We start from the raw sequence: 19,645 nt of genomic DNA on the forward strand, positions 1-19,645 counted from the left end.
TGTATACACATGGAGAAAAGACCAGACTTCACGGAACATGGTAATGTACCAAAGCTGTGGTCCAGCGGGACCAAAGCCCTTCCCCCACCCCAGCTCACGGGAGGGAGGAAGAGAAATGCAGCAGGGAGGGAGTGGAGGCCTGGGACTGCTGAATACCTAACTCCGGAGATCTGCTCTGGGAGCACAAACCTACACTTCATGGTGCTTTCATGATACTTGTGATTAGGGGATTGGAAAGCTAAGACAGGCAGAATTCCTGGAGACACTGAGATTCCAGCCACTTGTGGAAAGCAGGGATCCATATCCAGCTGCTCTGGGACAAAAGAAAGGTGGGCAGTCTGAGAGACTTCCTAACAAGGAAGCCCTTAGCAAGCGGGCTGCTAAAGGGGCAAGAATTGAACAGAGTTTACTGCTCAGGAGAAAGGACAAGTAGGCAAAATTGTCCAGGTGCACTCTGCCCAGCAGGTTGGGAGCTTTCACAATTTCCAGGTGCTTCAGCTCCCTGGCTGGCTACACAGCTCCAAAGAACCCATCCGTGATAGGCAGCCTACTGTGCCTTTCTCCCGGCAGTCCCACCTGGCTCGCAAACCAGCAAACCCTACCCTGGCATTAGACCAGCCAGAGGGAAGATATGTCTAGAGCAACTACAAATGCAAAGCACACAGGCTATATCTGTGTGCTCAGCCCACTGGTTCAGGCAGTGGAGACAGGCATAGCAGCCGGTAAGCAGGAAACAGCTCTTTCCTTCCCCCAGGCAGCAATACCACTCCCCTGTGACCCCTGACATTGCTTCAGGGGCTGAGCAGCTCCAGAGAGTAGAACTTCTGGACACTAGAGGGTGCCATATACAAATATAAAATGCCAAAGTAAACTGATTCAGAGTAAAATTAATACAACTCCTGAGAAAGATGACATGGACCTCATGACTCTTCCTGAAAGGGAGTTCAAAATAAAAATCATTAACATGCACATGGAGGTACGGAAAGATATTCAAGAACTCAGGAATGAATTCCCATCAGAGATCCAATCATTGAAGAGCACAATGGAGGGTATTAAAAGCAGATTGGATATGGTGGAAGAGACAATAATGAAATTGAAACTAGAGAAGAGGAATACAAAGAAGTTGAGGCACAGAGAGAAAAAAGGATCTCTAAGAATGAAAGAATATTGAGGGAACTGTGTGACCAATCCAAAAGGAACAATATTCTCATTATAGGGGTACCAGAAGAAGAAGAGAGAGAGAAATGGACAGAAAGTGTCTTTGAGGAGGTAACTGCTGAGAATTTCCCCAATCTGGGGAAGGAGATAGTCTCTCAGGCCATGGAGATCCACGGATCTCCCAACATAAGGGACCCAAGGAAGACAACACCAAGATATATAGTAATTAAAATGGCAAAGATCAAGGATAAGGACAGACTACTAAAAGAAGCCAGAGAGAGAAATAAGATCACAAAGGAAAGCCCATCAGGCTAACATCAGACTTCTCAGCAGAAACCTTACAGGCCAGAAGGGAGTGGCGTGATTTATTTAACGCAATGAAGCAGAAGGACCTGAAACCAAGATTACTTTATCCGGCAAGATTATTATTTAAATTTGAAGGAGGGATTAAACAATTTCCAGATAAGCAAAAGATGAGAGAATTTACCTCCCACAAATCATCTCTACAGTCTATTTTGGAGGAACTGCTATAGATAGAAGTGTTCCTAAGGTTGAATAGCTGTCACCAGAGGTAATAAAACCACAGTAAAGAAAGTAGAACAGAAAATTACTAAGCAAATGCAAAATTAAATTAACTATCCCCAAAGTCAATCAAGCGATAGACAAAGAGTACATAATATGATACCTAATATATAAAGAATGGAGGAGGAAGAAAAAGGAGGAGAAAAAGAAAAGAAACCTTACATTGTGTTTGTAACAGCATACTAAGGGAGTTAAGTTAGACTCTTAGATAGTAAGGAAGTTAACCTTGAACCTTTGGTACCACAAATCTAGTCTGCAATGGCAATAAGTACATATATCTATCGATAATCACCCTAAATGTAAATGGACTGACTGAACCAATCAAAAGACAGAGTCACTGAATGGATAAAAAAACAAGACCCATCTATATGCTGCCTACAAGACACTCACATTAAACCCAAAGACATACACAGACTAAAAGTGAAGGGATGGAAAAAGATATTTAATGTAACTAACAGAGGGAAAAAAGCAGGAGTTGCAGAACTTGTATCAGACAAAATAGACTTCAAAACAAAAAAGCCACAAGAGACAAAGAAAGACATTACATAATGATAAAGGGGTCAATCCAACAAAATGATATAACCATTATAAACATCTATGCTCCCAACACAAGAGCACCTACATATGTAAAACAAATACTAACAGAATTAAAAAGGGAAATAGAATGCATTGCATTCATTCTCGGAGACTTCAACACTCCACTCACTCTGAAGGACAGATCAACCAGACAGAAAATAAGTAAGGACTCAGAGGCACTGAACAACCCATTAGAACAGATGGACCTAACAGACATCTACAGAACTCTACACCCAAAAGCAGCAGAATACACATTCTTCTCAAGTGCACATGGAACATTTTCAAGAATAGATCATACACAAGGCCACAAAAAGAGCCTCAGTAAATTCAAAAAGACTGAAATTGTACCAACCAGCTTCTCAGAACTGAAACTAGAAATAAATTATGTGAAGAAAATGAAAAATCCCACAAATACATGGAGGCTTCACAACATGCTCCTAAATAACCAATGGATCAATGACCAAATAAAAACAGAGATCAAGCAATATATGGAGACAAATAAGAACAATAATTCAACACCACAAAATCTGTGGGACACAGCCAAGGCTGTGCTAAGAGGAAAGTATATTGCAATATAGGCCTACCTCAGGAAAGAAGAACAATCCCATATAAGCAGTCTAAATTCACAATTAATGAAACTAGAAAAAGAAGAACAAATGAAGCCCAAAGTCAGTAGGAGGGACATAATAAAGATAAGAGCAGAAATAAATAAAATTGAGAAGAACAAAACAACAGAATGAATGAATGAAAGCAAGAGTTGGTTCTTTGAGAAAATAAACAAAATAGATAAACCCTAGACAGATTTATCAAGAAAAATAGAGAGTCTACACACACAAACAGAATCAGAAATGAGAAAAGGAAAAATCACTAGAGACACCACAGAAATACAAAGAATTATTAGAGAATACTATGAAAAATTATATGGTAACAAACTGGATAACCTAGAAGAAATGAACAACTTCCTAGAAAAATACAACCTTCCAAGGCTGACCAAGGAAGAAGCAGAAAATCTGAACAGACCAATTACCAGCAATGAAATTGAACTGGTAAACAAAAAACTACCTAAGAACAAACCCCTGGACCAGATGGTTTCACCGCCGAATTTCATCAAACATTTAGTGAAGACCTAATACCCATTCTCCTAAAGTTTTCCAAAAAATAGAAGAGGAGGGAATACTTCCAAACTCATTCTATGAGGCCAGCATCACCCTAATACCAAAACCAGACAAAAACACCACAAAAAAGAAAATTATAGACCAATATCCCTGATGAACATAGATGCAAAAATACTCAACAAAATATTAGCAAACCAAATTCAAAAATACATCAAAAAGATCATCCATCATGACCAAGTAGGATTTATCCCAGGGATGCAAGGATGGTACATTTGAAAATGCATCAACATCATCCACCACATCAACAAAAAGAAGGACAAAAAACACATGATCATCTCCATAGATGCTGAAAAAGCATTTGATAAAATTCAACATCCATTCATGATAAAAACTCATCAAAATGGGTATAGAGGGCAAGTACCTCAACATAAGAAAGGCCATATATGACAAACCCACAGCCAACATTATACTTAACAGTGAGAAGCTGAAAGCTTTTCCTTTAAGATTGGGAAAAAGACAAGGATGCCCACTTTCCCCACTTCTATTCAATACAGTACTGGAGGTCCTAGCCATGGCAATCAGACAACACAAAGAAATAAAAGGCATCCTATTGGCAAGGAAGAAGTTAAACTGTCACTATTTGCAGATGACATGATATTGTACATAAAAACCCCTAAAGAATCCACTCCAAAACTACTAGATCGAACATCTGAATTCAGCAAAGTTGCAGGACACAAAATTAATACACAGAAATCTATAGCATTCCTATACATTAACAAGGAATTGGCAGAAACAGAAATCAGGAAAACAATTCCATTCACAGTTGCATCGAAAAGAATAAAATACCTACAAATAAATCTAACCAAGGAAGTGAAAGACCTATACTCTGAAAACTACAAACACTCATGACAGAAATTAAAGAAGATACCAACAAATGGAAACACATCCTGTGCTCATGGATAGGAAGAATTAATATTGTCAAAATGGCCATCCTGCCTAAAGCAATCTAGAGATTCAATCCAATTCCTATCAAAATACCAACAGCATTCTTCAATGAACTAGAGAAAATCGTTCTAAAATTCATATGGAACCACAAAAGACCCTGAACAGCCAAAGCAACCTTGAGAAGGAAGAATAAAGCAGGGAGAATTATGCTCCCCAACTTCAAGCTCTACTACAAAGCCACAGTAATCAAGACAATTTGGTACTGGCACAAGAACAGACCCATAGACAAATGGAACAGACTAGAGAGCCCTGATATAAATCCAACCATATATGGTCAATTAATATATGATAAAGGAGCCATGGACATACAATGGGCAAATGATAGCCTCTTCAAGAGTTGGTATTGGCAAAACTGGACAACTACATGCAAGAGAATGAAACTGGATTATGTGGTTTAACCCCATACACAAAAGGAAACTCGAAATGGATTAAAGACTTGAAAATAAATCATGAAACCATAAAACTCTTAGAAGACAACATAGACAAACATCTCCTAAATATAAGCATGAGCAACTTCTTCCTGAACGCATCTCCTCGAGAAAGGGAAACAAAAGCAAAAATGAACTCATGGGGACTACATCAAGCAAAAAAGTTTCTGTACAGCAAAGGACACCATTAACAGAACAAAGAGGCATCCTACAGTATGGGAGAATATATTTGTAAATGACAAATCCGACAAGGGATTAACATCCAAAATATATAAAGAACCAACATGCCTCAACACCCAAAAAGCAAATAACCCGGTAAACAACTGGGCAGCGGATATGAAGAGACAGTTCTCCTAAGAAGAAATTCAGATGGCCAACTGACACATGAAAAGATGCTCCACATCACTAATCATCAGGGAAATGCAAATTAAAACTACAATGAGATATCACCTCACACCAGTAAGGATGGCCAGCATCGAAAAGACAGAACAACAAATACTGGCAAGGATGTGGAGAAAGGGGAACCCTCCTACACTGCTGGTGGGAATGTAAGCCAGTTCAATCACTGTGGAAGGCAATATGGAGGTTCCTCTAAAAACTCAAAATAGAAATACCATTTGACCTGGGAATCCCACTCCTTGGAATTTACCCAAAGAATACAACTTCTCAGATTCAAAAAGACATATGCACCCCTATGTTTATCACAGCACTTTTTACAGTAGCCAAGATATGGAAGCAACCTAAGTGTCTATCAGTAGAAGAATGGATAAAGAAGATGTGGTACATATACACAATGGACTACTATTTAGCCATAAGAAACAAATCCTACCATTTGCAACAACATGGATGGAGCTGGAGGACATTATGCTCAGTGAAATAAGCCAGGCGGAGAAAGACAAATGCCAAATGATTTCCCTCATCTGTGGAGTATAACAATGAAGCAAAACTGAAGGAACAAAATGGTAGCAAACTCAGAAACTCCAAAAATGAACTAGTGGTTACCAAAGGGGAGGTGTGTGGGAGGGCAGGTGGGGAGGGAGGGAGAAGGGAATTGAGGGGTATTACGTTTAGTACACATGGTGTGGGGCATCATGGGGAGAACAGTGTAGCACAGAGAAGGCACATAGTGGATCTGTGGCCTCTTGCTGCACTGATGGACAGTGACTGCATTGGGGTATGGGTGGGGACTTGATAATAAGCGTAAATGCAGTAAACACATTGCTTTTTCATGTGAAACCTTCATAAGAGTGTATATCAATCATGTCTTAATAAAAAAATGATTGAAAAATGCTAAATACTGTTAGTCATGAGGGAAGTACAAATCAAAACCCTAAGATACCACTCCACACCCACTAGTATTTAAACAAAACAGAAAATAACAGGTGTTAGCAAAGATGTGGAGAAAGTGGAACCTTGGGAATATAAAATGGCGTGACGTACATATTAATGTAAGTCCCAGCAATTCCACACCAAGGTAAAGACCCAAAGGTACTGAAAACAGGTTTTCAAACAAAACACAAATGTTAACAGCAGCAATACCCCCAACAGCTAAAAAGTGGGAAAGTCCATCAGCCAAGGCATGGATAAACAAGATACGGTATATCCACACAATGAACTATTATTTAGACATAAAATGAATGAAGTACTGGTATATGATGTAATGTGGATGAAACTTGGTAATACTACGCAAAGTAAAAGAAACCAGATACAAAAGACTAGATAGTGTAATTCCACTTTGGGGAAACATCCAGAACAGCCAAATCCCTAAAGACAGAAAGCAGTTGCCAGGGTCTGGGGAGAAGGAAATAGAGAGTGACTGCTTAACAGGTATGAAGTTTTCTTTAGGGGATGAAGAAAATGTACTGGAACCAGACAGTGGTAATTGGTTGCATGAAACTAGCCATGTACTAAATATAACTGAATTGTACATTTTGTTTACAATGGCCAAGTTTATGTGTGTTCTACCACAAAGCATTATTCATTGCTCATCTGAAATCCAAATTTAACTGGGCATTCTGTATTTTATCTGGCAATCCTAATCCCACTCTAAATCCTACTCAGGTTCCCCTTCTCTTCAAAGGTTCAGAGGGAACTGCTTCAACATTTGCAATCCATTCCTTAATTCTCATTCAACAGGTGCGTGATCTGCCTTTTGCCCTGACAATTCAAACCGTGTTGTCATCATCAATCACATTCAAATTGCCAAACTCGTTGGAAACTTTTCAGTTCTTCCCTTAACTGCTCTCTCCCCAGCAACTGACATGGTGCAAAACCCTCTCCTTGTTGAAATACTCTCCTTTCTCTTTGGCTTCTGTGCAGTGAAAGGTTAACTCAGTGTTAAGAATGTTCAAATCCCGCACATTTCAAGGAAACTGGTCCTTCACTAGCTCTTGGGAGATAATCTCTAAGCCCTTGGGACATCCTGCCTGCTAAGACTATCTTTATACACCTGAGACCTTGGGTCACACCAGAGAGTTTATGCTTAGAGTGTGATTTATGGTGGGAGCCTTGGGCCACACTGTATGAGCTGGACCTCTAGAGAGGCTGGGGACTGAGTAACTAAGGTCAGCTATGTGGGCACTCCAAGCCTACATGGCTGACCCCCAACAAAAACCTGCACATCAAGTCTCAGGTGGGCTACCCTAACTGGCAGTATCTACACATGCTGGCAAACACCAGGCTGGATAAATTAAGGACCATTTGTATGACTCAACTGAAAGCTTGTGCCTGATGCCTTTCCTTTGATGATCTGAATCTGTATTCTTTCACTGTAATAAACCATAGCTGTGGGCATTAACAGCTTTTCTGAGCTCCATGAATCCTAGTATGGGTGGTCTCTGATACTTCTATGCCACCTTTTCCTCCTAAGTCTGATTATCTAACTGCTTTTCTCCTGTCTTTATCACTGGGTCCCTTTTGCCTTGCCCTCCCTATAAAAACAGATACTCTACTCTTGGTCATCTTCTCCCCTCCCTACCTGCAATAACCTCCTTTCCACCTGTCCCAGACAATTTCACTCACTTGTGGTTCTGAATGCCACCTCTCTCCATTCCTATTTGAAACCCCAGTGTGGACATTTCTGCCTGGAGGTCCATGTCAACATGACCTAAACTCCCTTCCTGCTTTGGTCCCAATTTTAGTTGCTGACTTCATATTAATCTAGGCACCAAAATCATTCTTTCCCAAGCCTATTAATTAGCAAGTCCTGTCTTTTCCCCCTTCCAAACATCTCTGAAATTCAAACTTTCCACTTCCATAGTTCTGGCCATTCTCTCAACTGAGCTTTTGTACACATCTGTGAATACTCTCCCTGATTTCTCTCTCACACCCCACCCCTCAATCTAGTTCTAACCTGCTTTGTACCTAACATTTCTAAAATATGAATCTGTCCAATTATTCCCTTAGAGACCTTTAGAGGCACCCAGCACCTAAAGACTTGGGCTCTTTGGCAACACTATAGGCCTTTGTCACCCAGATATACTCTACTTCTCTAGCTCCCCCATCTGCCTTCTTTCCTCCCCCAAGTCTCCAGCAATGCCCAAGTGCTAAATTCCCAGATCCCTCACTAAACATTATCATCTGTATGCCAGGACCCATTCTAGTCACTGGTGATAAATTACACAGACAAATGTAACTCAAAAGGGCCACCTTCTAATGGGGAAACCAGTTAAGTAAACAAATACAGAATACTTGCTGATGCTGCTGTGTGCAGTGAGGAAAATGAAGCTGGAGGTGCTGACACAGAGCATGATCAAAAGACAACAGGGTACTGTTTTAGAATGGACAGGTAAGTGAACTTTGAGATGAGAACTAAATAATGATGGGAGGGGTCCTACGTAAAATTCTCACAGACTCCAACTGTTTACAAAAGTTATTTGTATTGTTACTTACACATATACAATCTCCTTATGCTTGTAGATCTAATACAACCAAACCTGAAGCCCACTAGACTTCCTATTACAGAAGGTAGTACATCTGCCAGAAAATTATTCTGCTTAGTCAAGATTTGGGAACCACTGGCCCCAAAGGCACTTACATAATTCTACTCTTCTAGGGCCAGTCTCAGGGAGAAAATAGCCCAGGGGTTAGGGGTAGTTTAAGAAAATTAGAAATGCAGGAGTAGGAGACTGACTAATTCTGAAATGGCTCTTTAAAGCAGGAAGAACCAGCAACTAAGGACAACCACCCAAATCTAAACAAGAATGAAAAACACTTTAATTTTGAAGGGTGTGAAGAAAACATGCATAGAGGGAATTTCCTGAAATGTAAGTGAAGCTGTAAACGATTCTTTTTTTAAAACAAAGTATATGAAAATCACTGTTAAAAAATTGGCTTCACATAATGTCTGACCACACTTTTTTCTTAAAAACTCAAAATAATCATAAGGCCAGTAAACAGAAAAAGGAGAGAGGAATTACTTGAAAATAGGACATTAAGATGTTTATTATTTACCTGCACCAATTAGCAGTAACTTGTACAAATGGACCAGGTTACAATTCACAGTAACACACACTAGCTTTGATCTGCCACAGACAAGATTGAAGTCTCTACAGATGATTTTATTAGAAAACCTGTACTCTAGCTTTTATAACTGTTTCACAACACCTGGTACAGGTTACAGCATTTATGAATAGAAATGTCCCTGAAGGTCCTTCAGAGAAGAGAGATGAACACTTTCTCGTGGAGGAATGCCAGCTTTTCTACATGAGCTCGTTTCAGTAGTGGGAGCCATTCCCAGTAAGGTAACTCTACCACGTGGTACCCAACCTTATTCAACTGCCGTCTCTTCATCTGGTGCAGTCCAAGCAGATCCCTGGAACCATAGCAATACTGGTTCTTGTTTGTTAACTGAATAGCCAGCTTCACACATGGGGCCTGGGGGACAGGCTGGGGGACACAGGCTGGGGGACACAGGCCAGCCATCCCTGTGGCCTCCAGTCTATCTGCCACATTGCAAAGGGAATCTCCTAAGGGTACGGCTGCCTTCTCTAATTCTGTCGGCTGCTGCTCAGTTTCTGACTCAATTTCCCCCTGGAAATGCCTTCTCGATTTCCCTTTGAGTAGCTGACTCATCAAATCATCTGTAAGAATGACTCCCACATGTTTAAGCCTTAATTTGGCCATATCTTTCATTGATAAAGCTTCTCTGTTAAATGGTAATGGCTTCATGTTAACATCAAGCTGGACTTCTATGTCAGAAGATCGCGTATGAGGCAAAATCATATGGTGTTTAATGTACTGGGGCCCACCCAACATGGTCTCAAGCAGAAAGAGAGCTTCTAGAAATTCAGGCTTTGAGCACATATCCTTGCTTGCTAGTTTCCACATTGTTTTTGCCACCTCTTGTTGAAGGTGAGAACTAAGACGATTGCCTCTGTAATCTGGACACTCGATGCCAACTGTACCATCAAGAGTATACAGCTCCTTAGTGAGTTCAAACTTAGTTCTCTCCTGAGCTAACCTGATGAACCCTGGACTCAATGCTAAATTGATGAGCTCTATTGGAAAGTACTCAGAAAATGCCAGGCCCAGCAGGGAGGTGAGCAGGTGTTCTGGGAAGTGGTCAAACTCAGGCATTTTTCTGTGAATCTCATTTATCAGGCTAGAATAAAACTCTTCTGAATTGGGTGGCTTATAATTTAGGGTTCCAAATGACCACAGAATCTTGGCAACATCTTTACTTCGACAATATGCTACCCTAGGAGGCAAAGAAGCAGCCACAGCATTCATTACCCCTTCATCCAAGAAGCGTAACGACGAGCAGGCAAGAATCAGATGCATGACACCTTGAACTCCCAGGGAAGGAATTCGCTGAGGAGCAATCTGTCCAAATTGCTTCATGAAATTTACATGATTCACATGAGTGAAACGGAACATTTTGAGAATATTCACTAAGGCATAACTGCTCAGATGCTGCATGTCAGCACAAGCCAAGTCTCCAATTTTCCACATGACATACTCAGAAAGATTACTACTTGATTTAAAGAACCCCAAACAGACTGTACCAATCTCCTCTAAATTGATCAAATCTATATACTTGAGAATCAACGATTCTAGTTTTTGCATTAGGTCCTGGGGTACCTGACGACTTTCACCTATAATGTAAATTAAGTGAATCAGCTGGGTAAAGGATAGATCTTTCCAGTGCAAATTAAGGTAACTATAGAATATTTTTAAAAACTGAGGTACTTTGCGGCCCAAGTACCGCCAGAGGTCAGCCACCAAGAGAAGCTGATCCATACTCATCTCCCACACATTACGGCAAAATCTGGTTTCATACACATCTAGCATTGAATGGGAAGGAGGGACGCCTAAATTGATAAAGGCTTTCAAAATACTGATCAGTTGAGGAGCATCAAAGAGCTGTATGTTTTTCACACTCAGCTGGCAGAGCAAAGCAAAGCTGGCCCTGGAGAGCAAAACAGGATGCTGCTCAGCAGGCAAAGTACTCAGCTTACAGAAATAATCAGCAATGGTTTGAGGCTGGAGATTATCTTGATAAACTGTGACTTTATGCAGTATCAGTTCACCTTCTGAAACAGACAGGGGCTGACAAGTCTCAGATTTGTTATAGCTGTGAAGCTGGTACTCTGATCTTAGCTGTAGGAAAACTCGGGGGTTTCCAAAGGTATCAAAAACTTCTACATCCTCTTCATCATCTCTCATGGCCTTGGGTGAGTCTGGTGTCAAGTTGCTGGCCTCAGAGGCGGAATCCCTGCTGAATTCCAAACCCAGGAGGGCACTGCTGGTTGTGAGGATCCTCCGAGAAGAGGAAATGCTATGAATGTTTTCAACATTTTTAGCGGGTTGGCGGAGCCTACTGTGGTGTGGAGGGTCCTGTTCCCTGTGCTGTGTGCAGCTTCCCACATTCCAATATGTCACACTTTGAGTTAAACCGTAGACAAAAGGACTACAAAACGCTCGATATCCTAAAGGTTTTAACAACTTGAGAGCGGCTGCCATTCTGATGTTAGAATGGATCGTTTTAGCAGTCAGAACACAGTCCTCACAGGTTTGACCAGACAATTTCTTGTTTATCTGGTGCTTGATTAGAGCTGGACGGGGAGGTGTTCCACAGAAACTGCCTGGAAATCTTCGGCATATCACAAGAGCCATGGATCACAAATGACTGGGCCAGAATTGGTGCCAGATACTGAAAAAAGGGTAGATGAAGAATAAGTGGCTTCCACCTCTCACAATACCAAAACTTACATATTATAAGAAATGGATTAAAACTTTTCTGCTGTCCACTTAAGTTCAGTGCTATGAATGCCCAAATCACAAGACAGCATACATCAAGGATAAACTCCATGTGCTTCATATAAAGACACAGGAAAACCCTACACCCAGTGTACTACTGGCAGTTCCCTGGACTCTGCTGAGACTTCCTTCTGGACTTTCCCTGTCCTCTGGACAGAATTCCTTTACTGTAAAAGGAAAGCAGTGATGGTCAGAGAAGAGACACTTGCTCTGCTAACATCCAAAAGGAAGGTAGAAGGCAGATTTCTAAAAAGAAAGCTGGGAACAAAAGTGAGCAACATATTCCATCTCTCTGATGATGCATAAAGGGCCCATCTGGAGAATAAGAAAGTTGGTAAAAGCTGCCATGCTAACACCAGAACTATAAAGCAGGGTTTGATATAAAGTTTAATTAATCACACCAACAATAACCCTCCCTGTTCCTAAGGTACAAAGCTTGTGATTACAGAATTCTGTTGTTTTAATGTTGCCCCAATACCTGTTAGAAGATGCCTATCTCCTCTTCAGGAGGCTTCTAACAGAGTCTGAATCACTGTCGCAAACTAGTCATGCAACTGGGAAGTATACTTAAAAACTCACTCATTTTGAGGGAAGGGCAGAACGTCAAGGCCCTGGTCACTATCAGTTCAGGGGTGTGAAGCAAAAATCATCTCACAGCTTGGCACAGCGTTCAGGGAACCCCAATTTTCATGCCTGCCCTGACAAGCAAGGGGAGCAGCACAGCTTTTCGCTTGAGGCAGTGGGCTGGCAATACTTTCAGGGAGTTAGATGTTGATTATCCTGCCTATGAGCAGCACAAGACCCATTTCCTTCCATAGTAGAAACCATGAGAGGCTATGAAATTGACTCTGTTGTCTTCTCCTTTGCTCTAAAGGCTTATTATCTTACCTCCCACTTGAGAAATACCAAAGCCTGACAAGCTCAAGGGAGCCCTGAGATACCAAGATATGGACCAGACAGGGCTACTGCTGCAGAAAATCCCTCGAGGATTCTGAGGGTGCCAAAATGACTTTCTGAAATACTTGCCCAACACCTCTGCCAACCCCCTCCTTCCAGAGCCCACAGCCTAAGAACCAGGGGACCACAGGGCAGGTCAGTGGTTTGTTCAGGTAGCCCAGCTACACAGGCTTCTCTGGATGGCAGGAATATATTCTCTAATTCCTTTGTAAACCAGAGCAGAATTCTTCCACATTAAATTTATACACTTGGTTCTTCACTGTGGCCTGTGGGCCATTCTGCACACTAAGTTTCAATCTATGGTTCCAGATGTTATAGACCAGGTGTCAGCAAACTATGGCCCAGAGGGCCCAAATCTAGTCTCCCACCTGTTTTTCTAAGTGAATTTTACCTGAACATAGCTGGACCATTCATTACATACTGCTTGTGGCTGCTTCCTCGCTACAAGAGCAGAACTGAAGAAAACATATGGCCTGCAAAGCACGAAATATTTAGTGTCTGGCCCTTTAAAGAAAAAGGTGTGCTAAATAGATCATTAGTTTACTCCTATGAATGCAGATGGCCAACTTTTTAAAAATTAGAAAACACTGAGAAAACAGAACTGAAATAATTTTTTCTTTAATATTTAGATGCTAATCAAAGATTTGTGCCTCAAGAGTCACTAGGAATATCCATTAATACTGCAGCACAGGAATAGGAACAAAAGAGGGAGCAAGTAATGGACTCCCCAGTTAATAGAACAGAGCTTTTAAGACAACCTCCTTAGGGCCCAGAATCTAAATTTAATTCAACACAATGTGCATCTAAAGCCATAAACTGTTCAAATCTGTAGTCATTCATCTCATCTTGGGAACTAGATCTGAAGAACTAACTTAAAGGAAAAAAAACCCAACTTTTTTTACAAAATTGTTATGCTAAAAGCAAAAAACTGAAAACAACTCAAATGTCCATCCAGAAAGAGAAAGCTGGTTTACAGGGTAAGTATGTGGCAGGCATCAACACAAGGAAAAGTACAAACACTCAGTGGAACAAGAACACAAGTGAATCCCATTACCTAAAGTAAACTTATATAAAAGGAAAGTAACTACATAGCTTTTTGTGGGGGAGATTTTCTGTCATATCTTTGATAAATTAACTTTTTCCCCTTTTTACTGGAGTTAAAACTATTAATACAGAAGAATATATGGATTAACTTAACAAATACCTTTATAAGTGATATAATTTTAAAGGTACATTAACTAATTTAAATTACTTCAATTAATACTACCTTAGAGTACTTAATGAAATTACTGTGCACAGTCCTGAAATGAACAAAAGACCATTTCCTAGAACATCAGTGTTTGCCTGGTATAGAGCCTATATTGTGAATTAACACAGCTCTTGATTTACAAAACTAAGTCCCAAGATGGAAATAACAAGAGCCATGACTGTCTTAGGGCCTCATCTGTACCAGGCCTTGGTTGAATTGTTTTATCTGCATTAGTTCCAATCTTTTCAACCTGTCTGTGAGGTAGGTTTTATTATCTCTATATTGCTGATGAAGAAAGGAGACATCACAGAATTAAGAAATGTACTGAAGATTACACAGCCAAAGGAAGGAATGGGATCTGACATCAAAGATTACCTGATTCCAGCACCCATATTGCTGGTGTATTAGAAAGACAAGGGGAGTCAGATTCTGGACAGGGTGGTAGGGAGGACCCTGTACAATCTACAGGGCTTCCAGATGCCCTGGAGTTGGAGGGTTAGAACTGGGGAAGATCAAAAGCTCATCCCATCCTAGAACTTTAGCTGTCACTATGGTTAGTTTATACTATTTACAAGAAGAACAAGGGGAAGACGTCAGAGACTGAAATCTACATGAAGGAATGGGTTACAACTTACCCTCATATCAAGATCAAGAGAATTACAACTAAAGACCTGAAAGCTGGTAGAAGAGGTATGAGATCCAGAATTTAGGGTTCAACATAAGAGAGAAGCAAAGGAAAACTCCAGGATAATGATGAAAGTAGATCAAAAGACTACAGCTGGGAGCAAACATAAAGAGCAACCAGTTCATGCTGGAGGAAATGGACATTATCTAGAGGAGATTTACACTTCTAACAGAAAATCTGGTAGTAATAGGTGGACAGAAACCAATCTGATAACACAGTAACAAAAATTATTAACTCCAGGGAGAAGAATAAAGTTGTACAAGACAGAATATGTTATATTATACTCCCTACTCAGCTATGTATAATTTTACATCATCTTATTAATATAAACTCTGAATATCAGACTAACCAAAAATTACAAGCAAACTGTATTTTGTGGATAAAGGGAGACAAGGGGCAGCGGAAAGTGGATAGTGCCACAAGAGATCTAAAGCCTCAAAGTCCGTAAAGAAGTCAGAAGATTTTACAGATAGATAAACTTCTAGAAATCAAGAAAGAGCAACACAAATATATTATTTAGAAATACAAATGCCAAAAGAAACAGACAAATAGTTGAAAGTGCCTCTGGGGAACAAAAAGAGAGAAAAGAGGGAACTCATGTTTAGTGTTATAGGCTCTGTCAAACTATTTGTGTAAACCACGTATAACTTTGACAAAAATTGTTTACAAAATACATGTACTAATGGAAAATTAACATTTTTTTCAAGAACACAGTGAATAGAGAAAGTAGCCTTCATATTCTAGGAAAATGCTGACAAGTTCTTTCTAGTGCAAGCACTTCCTACAGTCTATGCAACTTCTTTATGGATGCCCAGGAACAAAAATGATGACAAAATCAAGAATCATAGAGGCATGCAGAGCCAAAATACAAAGGGCAAACAGTAGCCACTTACTTTTTCACCGTGTAAGTTTTAGCATAACTGTATAGACACCATATCTACGTACTCAGGTCTGATATATAACCACTTCAGTAGTTGGGTCTTGAGTACTGTGTAGAAGAAATAAAAAGAAACACAAGGAAGATACAGAGCCAATAAAGCTGAACAGTGTGGAGAAAAGGCACTGCAAAGGAACGGCCATCAGATGTGTTGCCCAGACAGTGGACACACAGCTGAAAGCCAGCTCCTCCCAGAGGATATGCCCAAAGAAATCACGAGAGAACTAGAAAGAGAACACTGAGATGCCTAATCAATAATTCCTGACACCTTCTCTGAAGATTGAAAGACATGCGACATTTCACAAAACTCCTTTCCTAGTTTAAGTGCTCCACATGTAACCTACCTCCATCTCCTCTTTCGGGGTCCTAACAAATCAGAGTGGAGCCTCAGAGACTCTTAGCACTGCCCAAACCACCCTGAATGATGTGATTTCACAGAAGCGAGAAATCTTACCTTTCCACCTTCCAGGTGCAGGTCTGAGCAAGGTCGAATAGCTTCGTGTTAAACTACCGTCCAGAAGTTAGAGGAAGGAAGCCAGATGGAGGAGGGCAGCCATGCTAACTGTAGATTAAGTATATAACACTCTCAGCATATTCAATTTATCAGTTAGCAGATCTCATCCCTTAATTCTGATTCCTGATCTTTTTGATAGAAAGGTTTACCCTCTTCTGTCCTGATAAAACTGCCACAAATAAATGGATACTTGAAGTCCCAATCTTATCTTAGCAATTTGTTGAGCAATGCTGACAACAAAAATACAAAACACTAACTTTCTTTAGGTGCTGGAGTCTCCTGCTGAAAGTCTACAAAACTTTAAAGCCCTGGGGAGTGCTTAGAAATGGACACTGAGGACCTTTGGCTGTTTATGCAGATGCCAACTGGGCTAGATTCTTCTCTTCTGTGCTTGTTTGCATATAGGAGCAGGGCCAACAAGAGAGGGCTCTGCTCCCGTTGTGAAGGTAGAGCATGAGTGCAAAGGTGTTTAGGTCAAGGTTAAGTGTCACCCATCAAAAGCCAAACCCAAATCAAATCGAACAGTCCATTCCCTCTACTTCGTTCTAGTCTCTGTGCTTATGGGAGAGAACAGCCCATCACCTTCATCTGTGAAACCTGTTAGCTTGGAAAGACCTCTCCTCCCCTTCTAAGACTCTGTCCCTCTACAAGAAGGGCAAAGGTCTGGGTTGACACAGTCTGACAGGCCCCATAGACAATTCTGTTAGAGCCACTGCTCTTAAAGGGTTTCATAAAACTTGGTCTTTGGGAAGTCTCTGGGTGTAGCAACAGAGAGCAATTATGTACCATCAGCCCACCTAAATGGGATGATTAGAGGACTGACAAAATCCAAGCAAGTTAAGAGAAACAGCCACATCCACAGTCATGTGAAAAAACTCCCCAATAATCGTGCAAGTACTATCACTGTCAACTCAACTGAACACTTGGTTTTATCCATTTTCCTAGGTTTGCAAGGTTGCAGAGTACAGTACTTCAGACAAGGGAAGTGGGGACTTCAGAATTCTTTGAAATAAAAGTTGACTCACTGCACAGTGAATGACAATGCCTTCTTGGTAAACAGGAAAATAAACCAATGAATGGGGAAGAAAACCATACTGAAAAATAAGCTAGAGGGACCTCACTCATAAAGACCTCCCTTTCTCAGTTGTATTATGCAGCACTTAGTCTTCAGATTTTACTTTGGTCTATGAGGTAATAGCGAATTCATCCCGGAGCTTGTCCATGGCCATCCTGAGCAGTGGGTTGCAAAATCTAGTTCTGGAAAGATCTGTGTTAACTATACAGAAAATGTAAGCAAAGGGCTGCAAACATGAATTCAGATTCCAGCTGTAACAAATGACTGAAGCACAAAACACCAGCCAAGGTGGCATTAAAGTACTTGGCTACCAGCTCCACAGGACGAAGCACTGTCCAAGGGTCTGCAGTGAGTGGCAGTGAAGCATCACCTGAAGAGGTCGATGAACCTAAGTGGTATAAAGAAAGCTCAAAGCTTCCTGAGTCAGGACAGAAGAGCTGTGTCATGATTTGTACAGAAAAAGAAAGGGCAATTATTTTTCATGTCCTTGGAGAGAAAAACGAAAGGACATCAATAATACTCTTAAGTTTGTGCAACCAGAAACCGTATTAAAAATGGGCAGAAGGTACATACTGTATTGATATTTACTGAAGACTCAACCACTTCCAGGTACTAAGGAAAATACAGTGTACGGCTTTGCTGCTCAGAGCGTGGCCTGCAAATCAGCGGCATCAGCCTCACCCGGAAACTGGTTAAGAACGAAGAAATTCACGGTCCCACCCAGACCTACAGAATCAGAATCACGAGATCCTCAAGTGACTCGCACACACATTAAAGTGTAGATAAAAGGCACGGCAGAATATCTCATTACGTTCTCACAACAGCCCCGTGAGGCAAGACTGTTATTATCTCTGTCTCACACAGGAAAGAAATCAAAGTTCAGGTAAGGTTCTTGCCCAAGGTCACAGAACCCCCGAGTGACGGGGTCGCCGATACTCTCCCAGGGCCGAGCCGGCGAGAGGAGGCCGCGGGTGGGCCAGGAAGTGCGGAGGCGGGCCTCCGCGCTCATCTGCCGTGGACAGGACCGGAGGCGCAGGCCAAGCAGGCCAAGCCCTGGTCGGCAAGGAGAGGCCCCACGGCTGCCGCCACTCACCTGAGCCTGGCAAGCACGAGCGCCCCGGCACTAGACTCCAGACTGCGCGGTCTGCCGCGCCACCACGACTCGCTCAGCAGCACAACAGCCCAACAGCCCACTTCCGGCTAACTGCACACTACTTCCGCGTGCAGCTCGGATTACGGGTGCCACCGAGGTTCAAAAGACTTTATCAGCATTTTCCAAGGACGTTTCCCACTGGAGGACGTCGTTGAGAGGACACCGGGGGTCTGAAAGGAAATACCGCCGCGGACTGACCGCTCTAGAAGTTACTAAATAGTTTGAACATAGGTTCGAATCCCAGACCGCCATTCAAGCTTTTATGGCCTTGAGGAAGTCACTTACACTCTCTAAGCCTAGTTTCTCATCTGTACAATGAGGGTAATCATGCATTTGTAATAGAGATGGATCTATAAAGTGCTCTCAGGAGAAGAGTTAGTGATGGATAGACGAGCCCTTTAGGTAAAATGGTTGTGAGTTGCTTGAGGACGCCTACGCTATGGCAGATGAGTCAGGGTGATCCTCCACCTCCCCAAGCAGTGGGACTCAAACCTGAGTGGATAAAGACAACTAGGCAAGGAAGAGCCTCTACTGAGACCTTCTGGGAGGGCTACCCCCAGACTGCCATTCCTGGAGGCACTTGAGTACTGCTGATCAGGGTCGTCATATCTTGCCTGCTGGTCCACTCATCCTAAGGGCTGTGAAGGAGACCTGAGAAATGGTCCTCTCTTCAGGATACCATTTTGTCTGGGAGACAAAGCAAGTGTAGGGAGGGCACTTCACTGAAAGGCGGGGTCAAACCTGGCATTCCAACTCCTGAGCTCTGTAACATCACTTGCTCGGGGAGTGTTCTCTTACTCTGGCCAGACCAGGGCAAAAAACTGTTACTGGTTGATTATGACTATCCTTGTCAGCAGAACCCAGAGAAACGGAGCACCCATCCCCATAGGACAAACCTTGATTGATCCTAGGCAGCAATGACAATCCTGTTCCTCAGTGGCCAAAACCTCA

At 41.7% G+C, this 19,645-nt stretch overlaps 2 protein-coding genes across 8 annotated transcripts in view; both read right to left on the reverse strand.

The window, feature by feature from the left end:
* The window catches only part of UBOX5 (U-box domain containing 5), a 59,072-nt gene extending 40,307 nt beyond the window's left edge, over positions 1 to 18,765 (reverse strand). For 3 of the 5 annotated variants that reach the window (XM_017665591.3, XM_037017393.2, XM_017665541.3), the window contains exon 1: positions 16,407 to 16,513. The gene's annotated coding sequence lies outside the window, so the exon portion shown is untranslated. Of the gene's footprint in view, positions 1 to 15,908; positions 16,004 to 16,406; positions 16,514 to 18,634 lie in introns of those variants that run through there. The other 2 variants (XM_037017392.2, XM_017665563.3) reach the window with 2 other exon arrangements.
* Positions 9,283 to 18,733, reverse strand: FASTKD5 (FAST kinase domains 5). 3 transcript variants are annotated; one of them, XM_037017390.2, is made up of 3 exons: positions 16,407 to 16,445; positions 15,909 to 16,003; positions 9,283 to 12,017 (listed from the first exon to the last, which is right to left on the reverse strand). In XM_037017390.2, exon 3 carries the CDS (start codon positions 11,978 to 11,980, stop codon positions 9,518 to 9,520), a length of 2,463 nt encoding a protein of 820 aa, XP_036873285.2. In that variant the 5' UTR covers positions 11,981 to 12,017; positions 15,909 to 16,003; positions 16,407 to 16,445; the 3' UTR covers positions 9,283 to 9,517. The 3 variants fall into 3 exon arrangements, with proteins under 3 accessions (XP_036873285.2, XP_017521017.2, XP_017521009.2); XM_017665528.3 differs by lacking the exons at positions 15,909 to 16,003; positions 16,407 to 16,445 and adding an exon at positions 18,635 to 18,733; XM_017665520.3 differs by lacking the exon at positions 15,909 to 16,003 and having other exon boundaries at positions 16,407 to 16,520.
* Positions 18,766 to 19,645: the final 880 nt, after the last annotated feature.

The sequence above is a fragment of the Manis javanica genome, chromosome 5 (genome assembly GCF_040802235.1).
Source record: "Manis javanica isolate MJ-LG chromosome 5, MJ_LKY, whole genome shotgun sequence".
Classification (NCBI taxonomy): Eukaryota; Metazoa; Chordata; class Mammalia; order Pholidota; family Manidae; genus Manis; species Manis javanica.